At 35.7% G+C, this 18,288-nt stretch overlaps 1 protein-coding gene across 8 annotated transcripts in view; it reads left to right on the top strand.

The window, feature by feature from the left end:
* Window positions 1–18,288, top strand: part of camkk1a (calcium/calmodulin-dependent protein kinase kinase 1, alpha a) — an 81,794-nt gene that overhangs the window by 49,451 nt on the left and 14,055 nt on the right. For all 8 annotated transcript variants that reach the window (XM_084114430.1, XM_084114426.1, XM_084114428.1 and 5 more), the window contains 8 exons: window positions 2,756–2,803; window positions 2,999–3,052; window positions 9,520–9,571; window positions 9,731–9,864; window positions 12,449–12,485; window positions 13,543–13,564; window positions 15,591–15,679; window positions 18,017–18,216. In XM_084114430.1, coding sequence (XP_083970556.1) covers window positions 2,756–2,803; window positions 2,999–3,052; window positions 9,520–9,571; window positions 9,731–9,864; window positions 12,449–12,485; window positions 13,543–13,564; window positions 15,591–15,679; window positions 18,017–18,216 — 636 coding nt within the window. The remainder of the gene's footprint in view (window positions 1–2,755; window positions 2,804–2,998; window positions 3,053–9,519; window positions 9,572–9,730; window positions 9,865–12,448; window positions 12,486–13,542; window positions 13,565–15,590; window positions 15,680–18,016; window positions 18,217–18,288) is intronic.

The raw sequence follows: 18,288 nt of genomic DNA on the forward strand, positions 1-18,288 counted from the left end.
AACCTCAGCTCTCTCTTTTGAACATTCTCTAACATAACATACAGTAGACAACAAGAAACTTCCCACATCACTATTCCTTCTATTCCTTCTTCTTCCTCTAAGTATGACATTAAATATGGTAAAAGTGTTGACTACTATGAAAAATTTATGCAATTTGCTTCAAGTTAGGGCTCTTTTTTTCTTTACTTTCTAAGCCATGACAATATGAATAATTGATGAATGATATGAATTAATAATGTGATGAATAATGTTATTAATATTGTTCATTTTCAATAGGCATGCACAATTTATTGGTTATAGGTCAATATTAGAGCTAAAAAAAAATTGGATAGATATCAGCTGATATTACATTTAATTGTGCATGCTCATTTTCTCTATTTTTACATTTTGATTACATTTGTAGTTATCTAACACTCACTTAAAATTAATCTTTGTAATCTTTATCAAATCTTAAAATGAATATCCATGTTTCATACCGTACCTATTAATGTTGCTATGCCTAAATTTACTTGAAGCATTTAAAACGATTGATTTTAGTTTTTAGTGTTTCATTTTTTATTTACTTATCTGCCATTCACAAATTATAGGACATAACATGAAAGTGTTCAGTAGCTTATTGGTATTGACCATAATTTTAGTATCAGTGCATCCCTAATATTTATGTAACAAATTTAAGGTCTTGTCTAAACTAGTTCCTAGTCTATAATCATTCTTTAAGCTGTGTTTTCCTATAAATTAAATGTGAAATACAGACATTAAGTATTGTCCTCTGCTCTTGTTCTTGGTGAGTTTTGACCATCTGCTTGTGTGTGCAGGTGCGGGTTTACTGCAATGCAAAACTCACTGAGTGTGTGCCAGTAATAGTCTGGACTCAGCCAGGAGTCCAGCTTTCCTCTCTTCTGCCCTCACCCCATCTCTCTCTCTCTCCCTCTTCATCTTATTTCCCAATTCTCTGTAAATAAACTCAAAAATTATTACAGCGGGCAAATTATACTTTAGTCAGAAATCTTTTTTTATATATATATATTTCTATTCACACTCATCTGTCATTACATTCTCAGTGTTGTTCCTCCCCCAGTGAAGTTCTTCTTCTCTCAGCTTCTCATTTTTGCTTTTACCTCTACTACAGTCTTTATTCCTGTTCCTCACAGTCTTTCCTCCTGTTCCTCACAGTCTTTGCTTTATTCTGTTTGAAATTGCTGTAATGTTGTTGAGCAGGGATGTAACCATTGTAAACTCATCTTTCGGTATCAGTTTTAGGAGCACATTTTTTCAGTATAGCACAACAGAACAAAGAACCAAAAGAAAATGGCACAGTTTGTTGATGTTTTTAATCATTTTAACTAAATTGAATGCTTTTAAAAAAAATTACAAAGGTCTCTGTTCCGTCTCTTTATAATACTACAACATTTGCAGTACATTCTAGCTTGTAGAAAGCGACGATGTCACATTTCTGTTATTAGGGCAGAATTGTTTGCCGTCGCAATGTTCCCTGCTGCGGTGAAAACTCTGCAGTTCACAATGCACCAAGGTTGCTGATCCAGATAGTAATTGTTTTGCCAACTTGGCTACCTGCAAGTCTTTTTGCACTTGCCAGCTGATTCATATGAAACAATCTGTTTTTGTTTTTAGATGCCTTTTCTTCTTCAATAATGGTCTTGTTCTGACCCTGGTTGTGGAACGGTTCAGTCATAATTTCATGAATGATAATCCAGAGTTAATCTTGATACCTCAGAGCTTGCTGACTCTAGGCTGGTCACCAGAGACATCATACTCATACTATTTTTCTCACGTTATTGGAACGTTCAGTGCGTTGCGTGATCAACTGCTAAATTTCAAATCTGCAGAGACTGCCATGTATCATATGACAACTGTTTAGTGTTTTCAGCCATATAATGTTTATTTTAGGTTTCTGACATTTTAATACACGTATTGCTACGGAAAAAAACATTTATAGTTTGTAAAATATGCACTGATGTCAGTGGAAGCGGCAATAATAATCCTTTCATAATTTGATGACGTTTTATTGATATCACACATTGTAGGTATAAAGTTTGCTCTATTCTTTTCCCAGTTTACTGACCACTTACTTTCATGTCTTTCGGGAGAAGTGGAGGAATGTACATGTTGTAAATCAGACAAATTCTCTGAATTGCATCTGCATCCGTCGCCCATTATAGATCAACTAACATGATCATTATAAAGGTGGTTAACTGACTAAATATATTAACTTACATGTATTTGAGAATCTGAATATCAGATATTTCATTATGTTGTTAAAAAAAAGGGAAAATTGAAATAAAACTAATAAATCAGTCAAACAGCGCTATTGTGGTGGTGGTTTTTCACGTGACAAGCATTGCCATGGAAATAATAATACATAAAAATGCTAAGCAATCAAGATCTTCAATGAAAACCAATATTTAACTGCAAAGTGGATCAGATTTTCTGCCAATAGTTAATTGTCAGGCAATGGGAAACTGAGATTGCAGTATTTGCTGTCATAGTCAACCGGGATGCGAAATTATTTTTAAATCTTTTCTTTTACAGTTTCCATTCTTCCCTGGTGGAATAGGTTATGAAACAAATGCAGAGATTTGTTGTTTCTGCCTGTAGCTGGCTTACATGTTCCCTCTGATGTGCAATATATTAATATAGTGTCACAGGTCCTTTGTGTGTGCAGCTGGTATTGATTCGATTCTCTCTCTGTCTCTGTTCTTTTCTCTCTTTCTTTCTCGCTCTCTCACAATTTCAGGATTGCATCCAGCTTAACCAATACAAGTTAAAGAGTGAGATTGGGAAGGTAAGCCCCCCGACGTTATTGTCATATTGCATAATTTTGATAATCGACGTGCATATATAAATCACAATTGTGTTTCATAGCAGACATTCAGACACTGACTCTTTCTGACCCCCAGCTCAGTCTCATAGTCTGACTCATCAGAATCTATGTATTTTGTTTGTCTTATTTCCTCTATCCATTTCTTCTATCTTAAAGGGCTCATATGGTGTTGTCAAGCTGGCATACAATGAGGATGATGACAAATATTATGTAAGTACCTTTTAAAATGACAATTATTTTACATTTGAATGTCCTTGTTGCAACTAGAGCAGTGCTGTAGGCTGGTGGGGTGGCCTGTATGGCCAAAACTGAATTTGGTGATGCTAGCTAGTACTTTAAATACAGTCATGAGGTATATATTGTGAGTGATTGAGGATGCAAAATAAAGGTAAGGAACAATATACTGAGGAAAAGAGACTGGAAAGAGAAAAAGGCATGACAGAGAGGATGATGTAGGAGATGCAGGATAGATTGAATGGTAATGAAAATTAGAGCAGATGGGGGAGGGTTGTGATATAACAGTGATGGCAAGAATGTGCAGCAGTCCTTAATTTTATTTGGAGCTGTTCATATCAGCCCACAACACAATATGCACACAGTAACCGGACAAACACATAGATAGACCGACAAAAAATATTTTCATCATTTTCTTCTGATACATATAATTAAATTGGCTGGACAGCAAAGAGCACACAAGCAGAACATGATCTGTTCAAATTATGTTTTATTTTATTTATTTATTTAGCAGTTTTCAAACTAAAATTGTCCTGCTGTGTAACTATCCTCATCTTGAACTGAAATACAGAAGCATATCTGTAATGAACAAAATGGATAGAAATAAAATGTAAAAAAATGACTGTATTTTCATATTGCCCCTAAAATATATATAAAAAATACATTTGTAATATTTTGCCACTAAGCCCTGTGTTAGAACCTGACACAAAAGACTTGTGATATGGAAAAGTATTTTTAAATTGATATTTTTTGGGGCATCTTTTCCAATTTTGCTAATCAGGCCAATAAATCAGGAAGTAAAGACATTTTTCCAGTTTTACATCAGGAAGAGGGATATTTTCTCCTTCTACTCTTATTTTTTTTTGTCACATTTATGTATAGCTGTTATCAAAAAGTGAGATTTTTAACATTAATAAGCATAAAATAAGTTAAAATAAGTGCTTATTTTTGCGGATGCAGGCAGCATATGGGAGCTAACCATTGGAAACAGTATCAAAATAGCTGAATATTTTGAAATATCCGGCAGTGTGACATAAAATTACTCTACTCAGCATTTTCATGTTCTATTAGAATTGTGTATGCAGGCTCATGATAATGGAGAGACTACGTGGAATGTATGTAAAGGATGTAGATATGGTCAAACAGTTTAAGTGTGGAATAAGGAAACACACAGTCTAAGGTCCTGTTTACACCTGGTATTAAGATGCATTTTGGTCGATCGGATCACGAGTAGACAAGGAAGACGTGCCCTTTTACACCTGGTGTTTTAATCTGTCTTTTGTCCACTTTAAACCACTTCTGTCCAGATTTATTCGAGGGGAGAGCTTATGGGCGGGTACATGTATGGCATTTTTTTAAAGATTTTTCAATCTAATGGACAAAATAAGCTTGCACAATTTACATATGAATGTGCCCGGAGACGATGGAAAAACATACAGAGAGCAGCAGCTTACATTTCTGCTCTGACAGCCGCAAGACCATGCTGAATGCTGTGAGTGTGTGTTAAATATCAGGAATGGTGAGAGAACAACGTGTTTGGTTTGTTTTCATCTTCAAACCAAACTTGGGTCTTCAGCCGACAAAGTTTAAATCTCGTCTGGCTAGAGTGCTTCCCATTATGTTTACGCGTTAAGGTAGTAGGTGGAGAGTAGTTGGTCTTTTGCGGCTGTTCGAACACATTCGACCACATGAGTGTCTATTCTACGAAAGCAATCCGGTCAAATGCATTTTCGAGTACCTCTGGAAATGGTCGAAAGTGGACAAGCTCAAAATGTTTTAGAACCCGTTTACACCTGTATTTAGCGTCATACACTTGTAATCCGATCAACCAAAACGCATCTTAATACCAGGTGTAAACAGGGCCTAAATGACTTGATTGACATGTTGTTGTTGGTGCTATAGTGGTGTTTTCAGAGTCTCTGAGATGCCGGATGGACAGGCTCTTGTGCTCCACAATCTTTATATTGTACGAGTAGTGCTAAAGCAAATCACATCTATTGAGAAGCCTATTCATTGGATGAAAGCACTTTGTTAATAAGAGAGCTCAGATGAGATTGGTTAGACTCCTCCATGCTGAGAAAAAGGCCACAAACACTCAAACTAGCATTTCTCAAAGCAGGAGAAAAGCACAGCTGAAATCATAACCTTGAAGAGAATGGGCTGGATCATCATCTATATATATATGAGATATAAAGTGGGTGACTCAACAGTGTGTGTGTGGGGTGGGGGGGGGTGTCTTGTTTTTTTCCGAAGCATGCACATACTGGAATTGAAATGCATGAATCCAGCATTACATCATGTATCAGCATAAAGGGAATCTTATTTGGTATTAGGTGTGATCTTTTTGCAGGTCTACTGATCACGTCTGATTATTTTCTTGTCCTCCTCATAGTCATCTGTCATAATAGACAGTGTGTCTGAAAGCGAGATACATTCATTCTTACAGTTACATTCATTAATTCATGCTGTTTGGATATATAACAGCAAGGATGAGAAGAGGACAAAGATCAAATCCCTTCATAAAGGCAGAGTAGAGCCTTAGAAACTAGAGCCTTAGAAACTTTGACCTTAGAAACTTATGAGCAGGGTATTACCGACCTTACAATTTCCACACATTCTCTTTTTTCTTTACCGGTTGAATGAATCTTGAAATTAAAACTAATTCTTAACTCGATGTGTTTTCTCCTGCTCCACGCTTTCAGTCTTTCTCATGCTTGTGTTTAAGTTTCAAGAAATATTAAAGTATTCAAGAAACTTAAACAGCATATTAGAATTATTTCTGAAGGATCATGTGACTGGAGTAATGACTGTTGAACATTTAGCTTTGCCATCAAAAGTCAAGTCAAGTCAAGTCATCTTCATTTATATAGCGCTTTTAACAATGTAGATTGTTTCAAAGCAGCTTTACAGTGATAAACGTATAATTTAAGGTAACAGAGATTGTTTTGGCTTTATAGCGGTTCTTTAATAAAGTTATTTTCCAGCTAAAGTTAGTTTTGATTGATTCGCTTCCGTCGCAACGATCATTTGTTATTAAATTAGGGGCCGCTAAGATGACACCATTCTCTCTACACAGACTTTAAATGCAAACCTGTGATAAACGCTGATGGCGTTCACATGCGCATTTAGAATGGGTTCTATAGTTATGTGCGTTTGAATATGCGTGCGCAGGTTTGTAATTCCCTACAAACCAAGCATAAACAAAGTCCTGGTCTTTCCTTATAAATTTTGATACAGAATTTTATTTTATTTTATCACTTCGGGGTAGGTATGCGAAACTAATTTTCCGAAACTGACAGAGTGTGTCTTCTTCCCGTACAATGTTAGGAAGACTGTCCCAAAGTTTAGGTGCTAAATAGGAAAAGGATCTACCGCCAGCAGTCGATTTTTATATTCTAGGTATTATCAACTGGCCGGAATTTTGAGATCGCAATAGACGTGAAGGACTATAATGCGTTAAGAGTTCGCTCAAGTACTGCGGAGCTAAACCATTTAGTGCTTTGTAAGTAATCAGCAATATTTTAAAATGTATATGATGTTTAATAGGCAGCCAATGCAGTGTTGACAGAACTGGGCTAATATGGTCATACTTCCTGGTTCTGGTAAGAACTCGAGCTGCTGCATTTTGAACTAGCTGTAGTTTGTTTATTAAGCGTGCAGGGCAACCACCCACAAGAGCATTACAATAATCTAGCCTTGAGGTCATGAATTGTTCCGCATTTGTCAATGAGAGCATATGGCGTTATTTTTAAGAAAAATGTGGTTTTACATATACTAGACATGTGACTTTCAAATGAAAGATCGGTATCAAAGAGCACACCCAGGTTCCTAACCGACGACGAAGACTTAACAGAGCAGCCATCAAGTGTTAGACAGTATTCTAGGTTATTACGTGAGGACGTTTTTTGTCCAATAATTAGAATCTCTGTTTTTTTAGAATTTAGAAGTAGGAAATTACGAGTCATCCAATTTTTTATATCAGCTATGCATTCCGTTAATTTTGTGAATTGGTAAGTTTCGTTAGGTTTTGAAGAAATATAGAGCTGAGTATCGTCGGCATAACAGTGGAAGCTAATTCCATGTTTCCTAATGATATCTCCTAATGGTAGCATGTACAGAGTGAACAGCAACGGTCCTAGTACTGAGCCTTGTGGTACGCCATACTGAACTTGTGATCGATGAGACATCTCTTAATTTACTGCTACAAACTGATAACGGTCAGATAAGTATGATTTAAACCATGCTAGTGCATTTCCACTAATGCCAACATAGTTTTCTAGTCTATTTAAAAGAATGTTGTGGTCAATGGTGTCAAATGCAGCACTAAGATCAAGTAACACTAATAGAGAGATACAACCACGATCGGATGATAAGAGCAAATCATTTGTGACTCTAACGAGAGCTGTCTCGGTACTATGGTACAGTCTAAATCCGGACTGAAAATCCTCGCAGATATCATTTCTTTCAAGAAAGGAACACAGTTGTGAGGATACCGCCTTTTCTAGTATCTTTGACAGAAAAGGTAGATTCGAGAATAAATAAATTATATTTTAAAAAGAAAAGAATAAATTATATTTTAAAATATATTAAAATAATAAAATTATTAAGTTGTAATAATAATTCACAATATTACTGTTTTTACTGTATGTACTGAATGTTTTAACAAATAAATACAGATTTATTGAGCGTAAGCGACGACTTCAAAAACATTTTTAAAAATCTTACCAACCCGAAACCTTTGAATGATAGTGTGTGTGTATGTATCAATTATAAACAAATAAATAAATAAATTAAATATATATATGGTGGCATTTTCACTTGTGTACCACTGTATTTTTCATAGTACACAATAAATACAGTTCCATCACCACCTGTAACAAACTTTATTTAGGTATTGCTTCCCTTGTGGAAAAAAAAAACCTATACCAAAATGTATTTAAAATACATTTATTTCATACTAAGTATACTACAAATCCATTAACATATTTACTGACATATCGCTTGAGACATACTGATATAAATATAATTAAACTTTATTTGGAGTACTTTGCACAATGCACATTTCTTAATATTAAGCCTTATAATGTGTTTAATATCACTATTAGTAAGGATAGTATGATCTCTGTGTAATATCAGTACCTAAAGTATACTTGCAATAGTTCCACTTTAGCACAATCAAATATACAGTACTTAAGTTTATCTTTAGTTGGACCTCAGACAACTTAAGTGCATTAAGTACAAAATTAGTTGTTCCATTTAGCAGACTTTAAGTATATCAGTTTAGTGTACTAAAAAATACAATTGCAGGGTATTAAATATGTAATGTATTTGTAGTATACTTAGCATAAAATAAATGTATTTCAAATACATTTTAGTATATTTATTTTTCACCTATCAGCAGGGTTGCTTGCTGATTCATCTCATCGTTTCCCAGTCATTTATATTCGGACGCTTCAGTTCTTTACATCTCTGCTGAATTCTAACGAGCAATTTTGTTTCATCGTCCTCACCTCGGGCATGTTCATAAAACATTCATGTTTTCCCCTTCACTCTTTTTGAACTGATTTATTTAAACTCTTCAGCAATACAGATGTAGATATCTCCTCCAGCTGTCCTTGAGACTTTTTCCTGTTGCTGACTGTTATTGACTCGTGTCAGAAGTTGTGCATGCTTTCAGTTTTAAGATGAATGGGGCCTTTTTATTGTTGCTGTGTGATTTATTATTCTGAGACATTGGATTTTATAGCATTTAATTCTTTCCATGACAATATGTGAAAGTGTGTCATGAGAAACTCAAGGATGAATTTTGAAATTGTCAGGCACTCACTCATTACAAAACCTCATGTTTTCTGCAGGTGCTAGAAGCCCAGTTGAAAAGTAGACAAGACACAGGTGCACAATTCTTCTATAATGGACATCTTCCATTATAAAAATTACACAGATGACTCAGTATGTGTTTCCCAGGAAGTACATGTTTTAAAAGCCCAGTTCTGTGTGCCAAAAGCAATTTATTTGATTAACGTTTCAATTCCGTACAAAGACATCTGATCCAAGCATCAGCGGTTGAATGTTGCTCAACCTTTTTTTTTTCTCTCGAGAAAAAAACAATATGCGTGCTTCTTATTCTGTCACTCACTGTTTGTGACCAAATTTCTACATTCACTTTAGCAATCACTTGCACAGAAACACTGCTGTGAGGGGAATTTTGAGTGTCCCATCAAGGCCAGAAGCAAACGAGAAAACTGCAGTTGATTGAACTCTGTGAAAGCTGTTTGATTAGTGTGTAAATGGAAAAAAGTCAGTTATGTCACCCACTTTATAGGCTCAGGCAAATGGAAATAAGCTATGTTTGAGAAGACCTCTGTGTATAATAGTTCGGATATCTATATAGTCTTTGCAAGATTGTCTATTTGTCTCATTGCATCGGTGTCTTTGTTTTGCAGGCAATGAAAGTGGTATCTAAGAAGAAGCTGATGAAACAGTATGGTTTCCCTCGTATGTATGGCATTTAAATTAAGTTTTAATATGAAACCATATGTATGCAGATGTTAAGCACAGCAGATGTTGTTCTTTGGGGCAGATGTTGAAGTAGTCTGAGGAATCCTAGCAGCATCCTAAGTTCCTTTTATTCTTAATCATTCTCTCGCTGTGCAGGCCGCCCTCCTCCCCGAGGTCCTAAAGCAGCCCAGGGGGAGCAGCCCAAGGTGCTTGGTCCTCTGGAGAGAGTTTACCAGGAGATAGCCATCCTGAAAAAACTGGACCACCTCAACATTGTTAAACTGGTTGAGGTAAGGATTACGAACAAATCCATTCATTCATATAATCCACTGTTAATGATCTTGTGCTAATCATCTGAGTTCTCAAGATTTTTACATCACAAAACATCATAATATATTATCTTTTTATTTTTTTATTTTTTCATCCTGTTTTATAAGTCTTGGTTGTGGCAAATGAAGTGTAAGTACTTGGAGTTACCACAGTTATAGTTGACAAATGATAACTTGCGGTGTTTCATGTAAACGGAATTATAAATGAATGTACTATCGTTTGTCGCACTTTTGTTCTTGTAGGCTATCCTTTGCGTTAAAGAGAAAAACGTATACACTGTCAAATGCAGTGTCATGTTTTAAATGAAATGAAACGTGTTGTAATGTCTTACTGATGACAAAACAGATTATGTCACTCACTGAAGCTTTTATTCAGGATTACAGCGAATGGCTTTGATCAAAACAATAACAAAAGCACTGTTCTCTACCTGCTTTCTTCCGTATCCAGGAATTCCCCCATATTAACCCCTTAAATGCCGAAGCAAAGGAAAGAACAGCAAATCACAACTATTCACACTGTTCATTTACACGACAATGGCATTTGGGTGCCTGATAGCGCAGGCTTTTGAAAACAGTCTCCATGTAAACAACAAAAACACGAATGTGTGAAAACGATGACATCATGCACATGCCTATTACATGTTCAGTCTAAAGTGTTTCATCACCATCTAATGGCCTGGCAGCAGAATACAGCGTTTTTAGTCGTTTTTGCCGATCCGTGTGAATGGGGATCGTTTTGACAATGGTGCCATCTATCCGAGGAAAACTCAAAGGAAAAACTTCTCCGTTTTAAGCATATCGTTGTCGTGTAAATGTACCCTAAAGTTCATCCTCGCTTTCTTAATCTTAAAATCACAAGAAAGGCAAAGACAAAGAGTTTTTGCACAACTTGGCAGTGCAAAACGTCTTGTAATCCTCAGAGGCATCTCTATGGTTTTGTTGCTGGAGTAATCCTGTTTGTGTCTCTCTTGTATTTACTATTACATGACATGCTGGAGTCGGTGGGTGGCGCTAAAGATACAATGATGTAGAAGTAGGCGTTGATTTTCTTCTGCAGAGGCGGTCTTTCATCGCATGATTACATCATAATGTGACAAAATCTGAAACGAGTCGTTTGAGGAGCCTGGTTTCAATAAAAGCTGTTTTTTGACTAACAAGGAAGTCCTTCCATCTAAACTCTCTTTCAAATTTCCTTTCCTTTCTTAATATTTTCTGAATTAATGAGCTTGTTTTCTTTCTGAGCAAAGTTATTTCCTTCTGAACAAACGTCATTTCAAACTTCCTTCCTCAAAGAATGAACAGAAGAACAACCAAACAAACAATCCCTCTGAACTATCCTTCCTTCCTTCCTTCCTTCCTTCCTTCCTTCCTTCCTTCCTTCCTTCCTTCCTTCCTTCCTTCCTTCCTGCCTGCTCTCTGTTCCTCCTTCCTTCCTTCCTTCCTTCCTTCCAAACCAATGAATGATTTGATTAATGATTAATTATTTGACGACCACTTGAAAGAAATGTTGTTTAACACTGGGTCTCTGGCAGTCAGGTGTAAACCTCAAGTTAAAATGGGAAATACCATAAAAACACAGAGAGATGAAATTTGGAAGAAAATGGACTTCTGCACCAAGCACTCAATAACACACCCAGACGACCTAGTCATGTGTCATTATGTCATTTGTGCCAAAGAGGGGACAAAATAATAGCAACACAATGAAAATCAGCCCGTAATGTCCTGAGAATAGGGTGGAGATGAGTGCAATCGATCGCAGGAAGGTAGAATGGAGGGATGCTGAAGGAGAAAAGCGCCTTTCCTTCTCTCCCCCTATGGTTCCGTCTGAGTGCTCTTCAATCACAGCAGCACCCACGTACGTCAGCAAAATTAGAAAAGAGGGGTGAGAGAGTGCATGCGAGAGAAAATTGAAACAGAGCATGAAAAATGTTTAAAGGAATCTTAGAAAGTGAACCAGAGGAACCACCTACACTCCCTCTCCTACTACCGGCCCAAGTACAGTCTGAAGTCAAGAGTATAGAATACAGAAGGAATACAGAAATGGAGCTCTGCTGACAGTGAAGGACGAGGTGCACCTGATGCTTATTGAATCTCATCACCAGAGTAAAACTAAAAGTAGCGACTCTGTGCCAGTAGCTTGGCTGTTTTCAAATTAAGTGTAGCTTTAGCATCTAGCTTTTCCAGTATCAGGGAACGTTTCCAAGCAGTGACATAGAATGACATATGCTTTTTCCGTCATATAGTATTTGCACACACAGCTTTATAGCCAAGCGAGCTGAGGCAATAATCACACACACTCTTCTAAAATGTTGTCTTTCATGCAGTGTTGGACAGTCTGATGTTTTTCTCTGCGTAATAGTGTAGCTGTTAAAACATTGCTGAAGAGTATGTTTCCCACAAAGCTCCTCTGTAATGTTTGCAGCTGTAGATGCCCTTATTTTTTGATGTTGAAATCTTATATGCTGTGTTTCCTGGATCCCAAGAATGCTGGAAATCATACAGTGCATGTAGCAAGTGGTGTTTTTAATAAAAATTTCTGTTTCAGGTGCTGGATGATCCAGCGGAGGACAACCTTCACATGGGTATGTTCTTTTTTGTTGCCATATAATTCTAGTGGTAAAATGGCACTTCTGTGTAAAAGATGCAGCAAATGATGGTGTTTTACAGTAGCTAATGTTTGATCAGTTGTCATTGTATTAAAGTTATGCATGGTCATTCTAAAACATCCATTAGACTAATTGTATTTACACTACAGTTCAAAGGTTTGGGGTCAGTAAGATTTCTATTTAAATATATTAATACTTAAATAGTGTTCTTTTGAAATTTCTATTCATTTTAAATTGGAATCATATTTCACCCTACGACTGTTGTACTGTATTTTTGGTCCAATAAATGCTACCTTAGTGAGCATAAGAGACTTCTTTCAAAAATATAAAAAGCATCATACCGAATCGACACTTGTGAATGGTATTGTATTAGTATTCCAATCATCAAAATGAACCCCATATTTACACATAATGCATGCTTAACTCTTTGTTTTCTAGGTGTGTTCATTGGTTGTAGTATTAAGCTGTTTGCTCTCATTGCTAGTCATCACATCGCTTCACTGCATTGCCACATCAATGTCACTCATATCGTCTCACATCACCAACTCTCATTGAAAATGAATGAACTCTGGGCGTTTTGTCGCTGCAAAATATTTGCCAGTATGAACCCCCTGAAGTCTACCATTATAAACATTACTTTTTCATGAAAAGTAGACTGTTTCAAATAGTTCAAACTGTGCTGCCTGTCTTCCTAATTGGCTGACGTGAGATTCTGCAGAATAAGTGTCTCATACATAAGACTGTGTGACACATTTAGTTGTCTCCTCTGACTCATACTGTAAGAATGAAAATAAGGTGTTTGTGCTGATGGACTGCTACAAACTTCCACTGAGCAATGCTGCGAATAAAAGCACATATCATACTTGTATGCGGAAAAAAGTCTGGTCATATAAGGCTATGACATGCTATATGAGGACTGTGAACATTACATTTCATAAAGTGCACTGAATAATGGATTTGTCAATAACAGAATGTCTTTTCACTCTCACTTTGCTTTAATGACTCCCTTTCTCCTGTTCTGATCTCTCTGCAGTGTTTGAGCTGATGCAGAAGGGGTGAGTATTCTGTGTGTCCACTTTCACCACATTATTTTCCATGCTCTGTCCTTCCATTAATCACTCCATTCCTCCTTCATCAACTGCCCTGTCTTATGTTATCACTTACAGTTCCCCCTGTTTTCCTCCCTTGTTCCAAAGGAATTAATTAAATACTTATGTTATCACTTTCTCACTCAGTCTCTTATTCGCGTCTTTTTCTAGATCAGTTCTTATGTTTTTTGTCATTGAATAGACTTTTTTCTCTCTACATATTAAAAAATTGCATTGTTAATCTTTTCTGTATTACTTCTGTTACTTGTTCATTTATTCTGTTGCTTTCTCTGCGTTTCTAAATCCATAAAAAGCTCATTTAAAGGGTAGCAGTCTTCCAGTTTATTATAAGACTTTTTTTTTTTTTTTCGTTTCTTTTTTTTTTTTTCAAATGTGACATTTTACTTTGGTTGAATATGAGTTTCTGCCAGGTGGCCTGGCTTTGTTTTGGAGAGAAATGTGTTGTTCAGTATCCCTGGTGTTTGTGGGCTTATGCCTTGAAAAGAGCAGATTAAAACTTGCTTTGCATAATTACAGAATGGTCTATTTTCACTAGACCTGGCTGAATATATTTGGCCTTTCTGCTCAATCGTGATTCACTGCCTGTGGGTAATGAATGAAATGGCCTTTTGAGGACCCTGTTTTGTGCTAAGTGGTTTGTGTGATTGGTTTTTATGTAAATCTCACAGTCACAGTTCGTTTTGAAGGATTCCCTCCACTCTGTTCACAGTCATGTAGTTTCACAGCATCTGGCCTTGTTGTAATGTCTTGCTAACTTACACTATGTAACTTTTTTTTGGTTCAAAATGAACAAAATTTAAATAATGAGTTAATACCTCATCAATCCTTCTTCAAAAACATGTTTTTGTCTTACTATGGTATTCACTGTGGTATAAGCCTGTTATAAGTGTTTATATTTTAGACCTGGCGGGATGGTTTTCATGGGAAATCGCATACATGCCTCACTCGCCGCGTGTGTCTCGTTATATCCGTAAATACAGAAAAGTTTCTCAGGCTACTTAGGTTAGTTGTCACAACGAGCGAGAAAGGTTAAAGCTAAAGCTCGAACCTCCGGGGAGTCACCAGAATCACCAGTTTGAAAAAAATTGCGAACAGAGAAGAGTCTGCTGGCAAAAATAGAACGCGACAGAAAAACATTTGCCATTCTGTGATGTTCTATACTGTTGTTTCGGATTCTTCTGATTTAAAAAGGTCACTAAGTTTATGTTGTCTAGCTGACTAACGTAGATGAGATTTTGTCGAAACAACAAAAATAAGTTATAATATTCTTAAAAACGCCATAATATATTATGTGGCATATATATATATATATATATATATATATATATATATATATATATATATATCAGAAATATGCAAATACATGTATATTGTTTCTAATTGACAAATAAACAGTTACCTGTTTATTTAATTTATGTTTCAAAAATAGTTAATTAATAAATGGGTAAATCATCATGAATGTAACATTTAATTTGCAGTCTTTTTCCAGATTCCTTTTCTTTATAATTTAATTGTTTTAATTTATTATTTCCAGCTATTAATGTTTGTAAAGAACAATGTAATGAACATTTGTATTGAAAATGTAATTATTATTAAATATTTGAAATTAAATATTTTATACAAGGAATATTTTTTTTCTGCTGCATATAAAAATAGATTGCTAAAAATAAAATCGATCATATTTTTATGGTTGGGTCAGTGAGCATTTTTGCAAGGTAAGTAAAAAATTTGAACTACATCAAAATATTTGTTATTAATCAAGCTGGTTTCATGCTGAAATCGCATCAAGAGGATGTTTCAGACACTATATTGTATCAAAATGATTTTGTGACTTAGACTAAATGTTTGAGGTTATTTCTCTACCTATCATTTCATTCACAATTTCTCTTCATGAATCTTTGCTTGCTAGTTACTCTCTTTTATTTGTACCTTATCAGTTAACTTACAATAAAGTGTCTCCATTGGTCACCAGCCCTGTGATGGAGGTTCCCAGCGACAGTCCCTTCAGTGAGGACCAGGCCCGCCACTACTTCAGAGACATTGTTCTGGGCATCGAGTACTGTGAGTCATTTCCTTTATTTTTAAAAGCCTTTTTCAAGTTGCTGGGTCGACCTCACTGTGTTCCATCCTCAGTTTATAAGGAGACCACCTTGACATGGTTTTAGTAATAGAGCATCTGAAGTTAAATAAATCCCAGGAGAGAAGAGCGAATCAAACTCCTACAGATGAGCGGCTGACATTAATCATTTCTTGAGTAAAAATAAAGACCTAAGAGAGCTCTGTCTCAAGGAACTTCTCTATGTTTGTTGTTCTAACTCATCATGGCATCCTGTTAGGCTAATGAAGTGAGCGAATGTGGCAGTGCGCTCGTGTATGTGTGCGTGAGGGAGGTCATCGTTTCTTGATTAAAACAAGTCTGTGCTATTTCTCTCATCTGTCAAATGAAGAAACATGAGATTTTATTTTGGAACATAAAGATTATATAATGATGGTTAAAGTTACATAAAATGGGTGCTGAAAAAGTTAAGCTCAATCAACAGTATGTGGCATAATGTTGATTACCACATAAACTAATTTCCAAAAGCAAAAATCTGGGTTACAGTGAGGCACTTACAAAGGAGCAAAATGTAAACAATATGTGTGTTATCATGGCTTTTGTGTAAAAAAACTAAATCGCTTACTAAACTTTTCAGTGTAAAGTTACAACACAATGTGATAAACCCTAAAACGACTATAACATTTAAACAGCTGTACACCTTAAATAATACAAAGTTTTAACAGAAGTATTAATGTAAGCGCTTTTACTTCACATTTCAGCTTTTAAATCCTTCAAAAATGGTCCCTATTCACTTCTATTTTAAGTGTGTCATTGTAACCTAGATTTTTGCTTTTTAAAAGAAAACACGGGACGAGTCAAAATCATTAGTTAATCGACAGTATATGTTGATTGAGCTTAAATTGTATTGAGCCTTTAAATAAGATGGCAGCACAAAAAAGGAGAATGAGCTAAGCTGAGTAGATTGCCAAGTGTCTGTTCTGCTCGAGTGGAAACTCGGCTTTCATCAATTCATTTGAATCCTGTGGCAACCGTCTGGATGGCAACAGACCATTTGCATGATTCGCTACAAATCAGTCCATGTTCACAATGAACTCCTTTGTGTGTCTTTAATTTGTGGACTGCAATCAGAGTATGTGTCCATAGCCTGTTTATTTCATTAGCACTATGCTAGTTACCTTAGGGAGCCGTGTCAATATAATTAATTAATAGTTATCTAAAAAATCTGTGTGTTGGGGGTTTTATGATATGTAAACTGCTTGAGAGACAATTAACATAAGCTGTGGCATACTCTATGTGTTACATTCACCTTGCTTTGCTGACTTTGATCAAATTATTATATGCAGTAACCTGCTAATGCTTTGAACACATCTCTTTGTTCCTTAATGGATTTTCTTTTTTCATTACCATGCTTGTCATCTGAAGACATCTTAGACATGGCTCTTGTTGTCGCGTATAACTGAAAGATGATAAGCGGTGGGCAGGTTATCTTTGATTGACCACTTGGGTCAAGAAGGCGTCTCTTAACCAATCAAATTCAGCTTCAGTGTGCACAGGGTGTCCTTCTTGATCCTTTCTGCTTTTCCTTAGTTAAGCTGAGACCTCCTGCGGTCAGACACACTTGATGTTGTACCTCCTCTTTACTTACCATGCTCAACCTAGTAGCTTTATTAAACTTGTTTCGAGTTTAAAAAAAAAAACTGACATTTTGGTCAAAATTAAGTAACAGTATAAGTATGGATTAGTATTACATGGTATGTTAATGTTTAATTTTTTTCTGATCACAATTAGGCATGGATGGATTAGTCTTGAATTTTAAATACTTTTTGATGTTGCATTGAGAAGATTGATCCTCACATAATATAATAATAATAATAATAATATATAAAGTGTTTTTGTTTAATGATCATTTGCAGGACTATAAAATGTATTATTATGACTTTTAAATATAATGTTAAATGGATAAAATAATTTGATCCTCTAACTTTACATTTTAATTATCGGTTTTAGTGATATTGACCTTGACAGCATGTGGTGTCACCCATCTCTAGTAATAATAATAATAATAATAATATTTTTTTATACTTGTATTATAAAAAATGAAGTATTTACTATATTACTATATAGTACTATAGTTACTATATTATTTCTAAGTTTTGAGGACCAATGCGTTATATTTGTTTTGTGAAGTCTAATACAATTCTGAAATTTTAAGCTAATCATCAGTAAATTGAACTTTTGGAATGACTATTGTTATTCTTCTGTAACTATCTGTTATTCTTTTAGATGATATACTCGAAATATCATATTCCTTCTCTGATATTCTTTCTCTTTTTGCTCAGTGCACTTTCAGAAGATCGTTCACAGGGATATCAAACCATCTAATTTATTACTTGGAGATGACGGGCATGTCAAAATCGCTGATTTTGGGGTCAGTAACCAATTCGAGGGTAACGATGCCTGTCTCTCCAGCACTGCTGGTACTCCTGCATTCATGGCCCCAGAGACACTGTCAGACAACCGCCAGAGCTTTAGTGGAAAGGTAATGTGTGTCTGTGGTGATTTTACTGGTATGTGTTGTGATAGGCCAATCAGACCTTAGGCTGAAAAATTA

Source organism: Abramis brama (assembly GCF_963993115.1).
Source record: "Abramis brama genome assembly, chromosome: 5".
Classification (NCBI taxonomy): Eukaryota; Metazoa; Chordata; class Actinopteri; order Cypriniformes; family Leuciscidae; genus Abramis; species Abramis brama.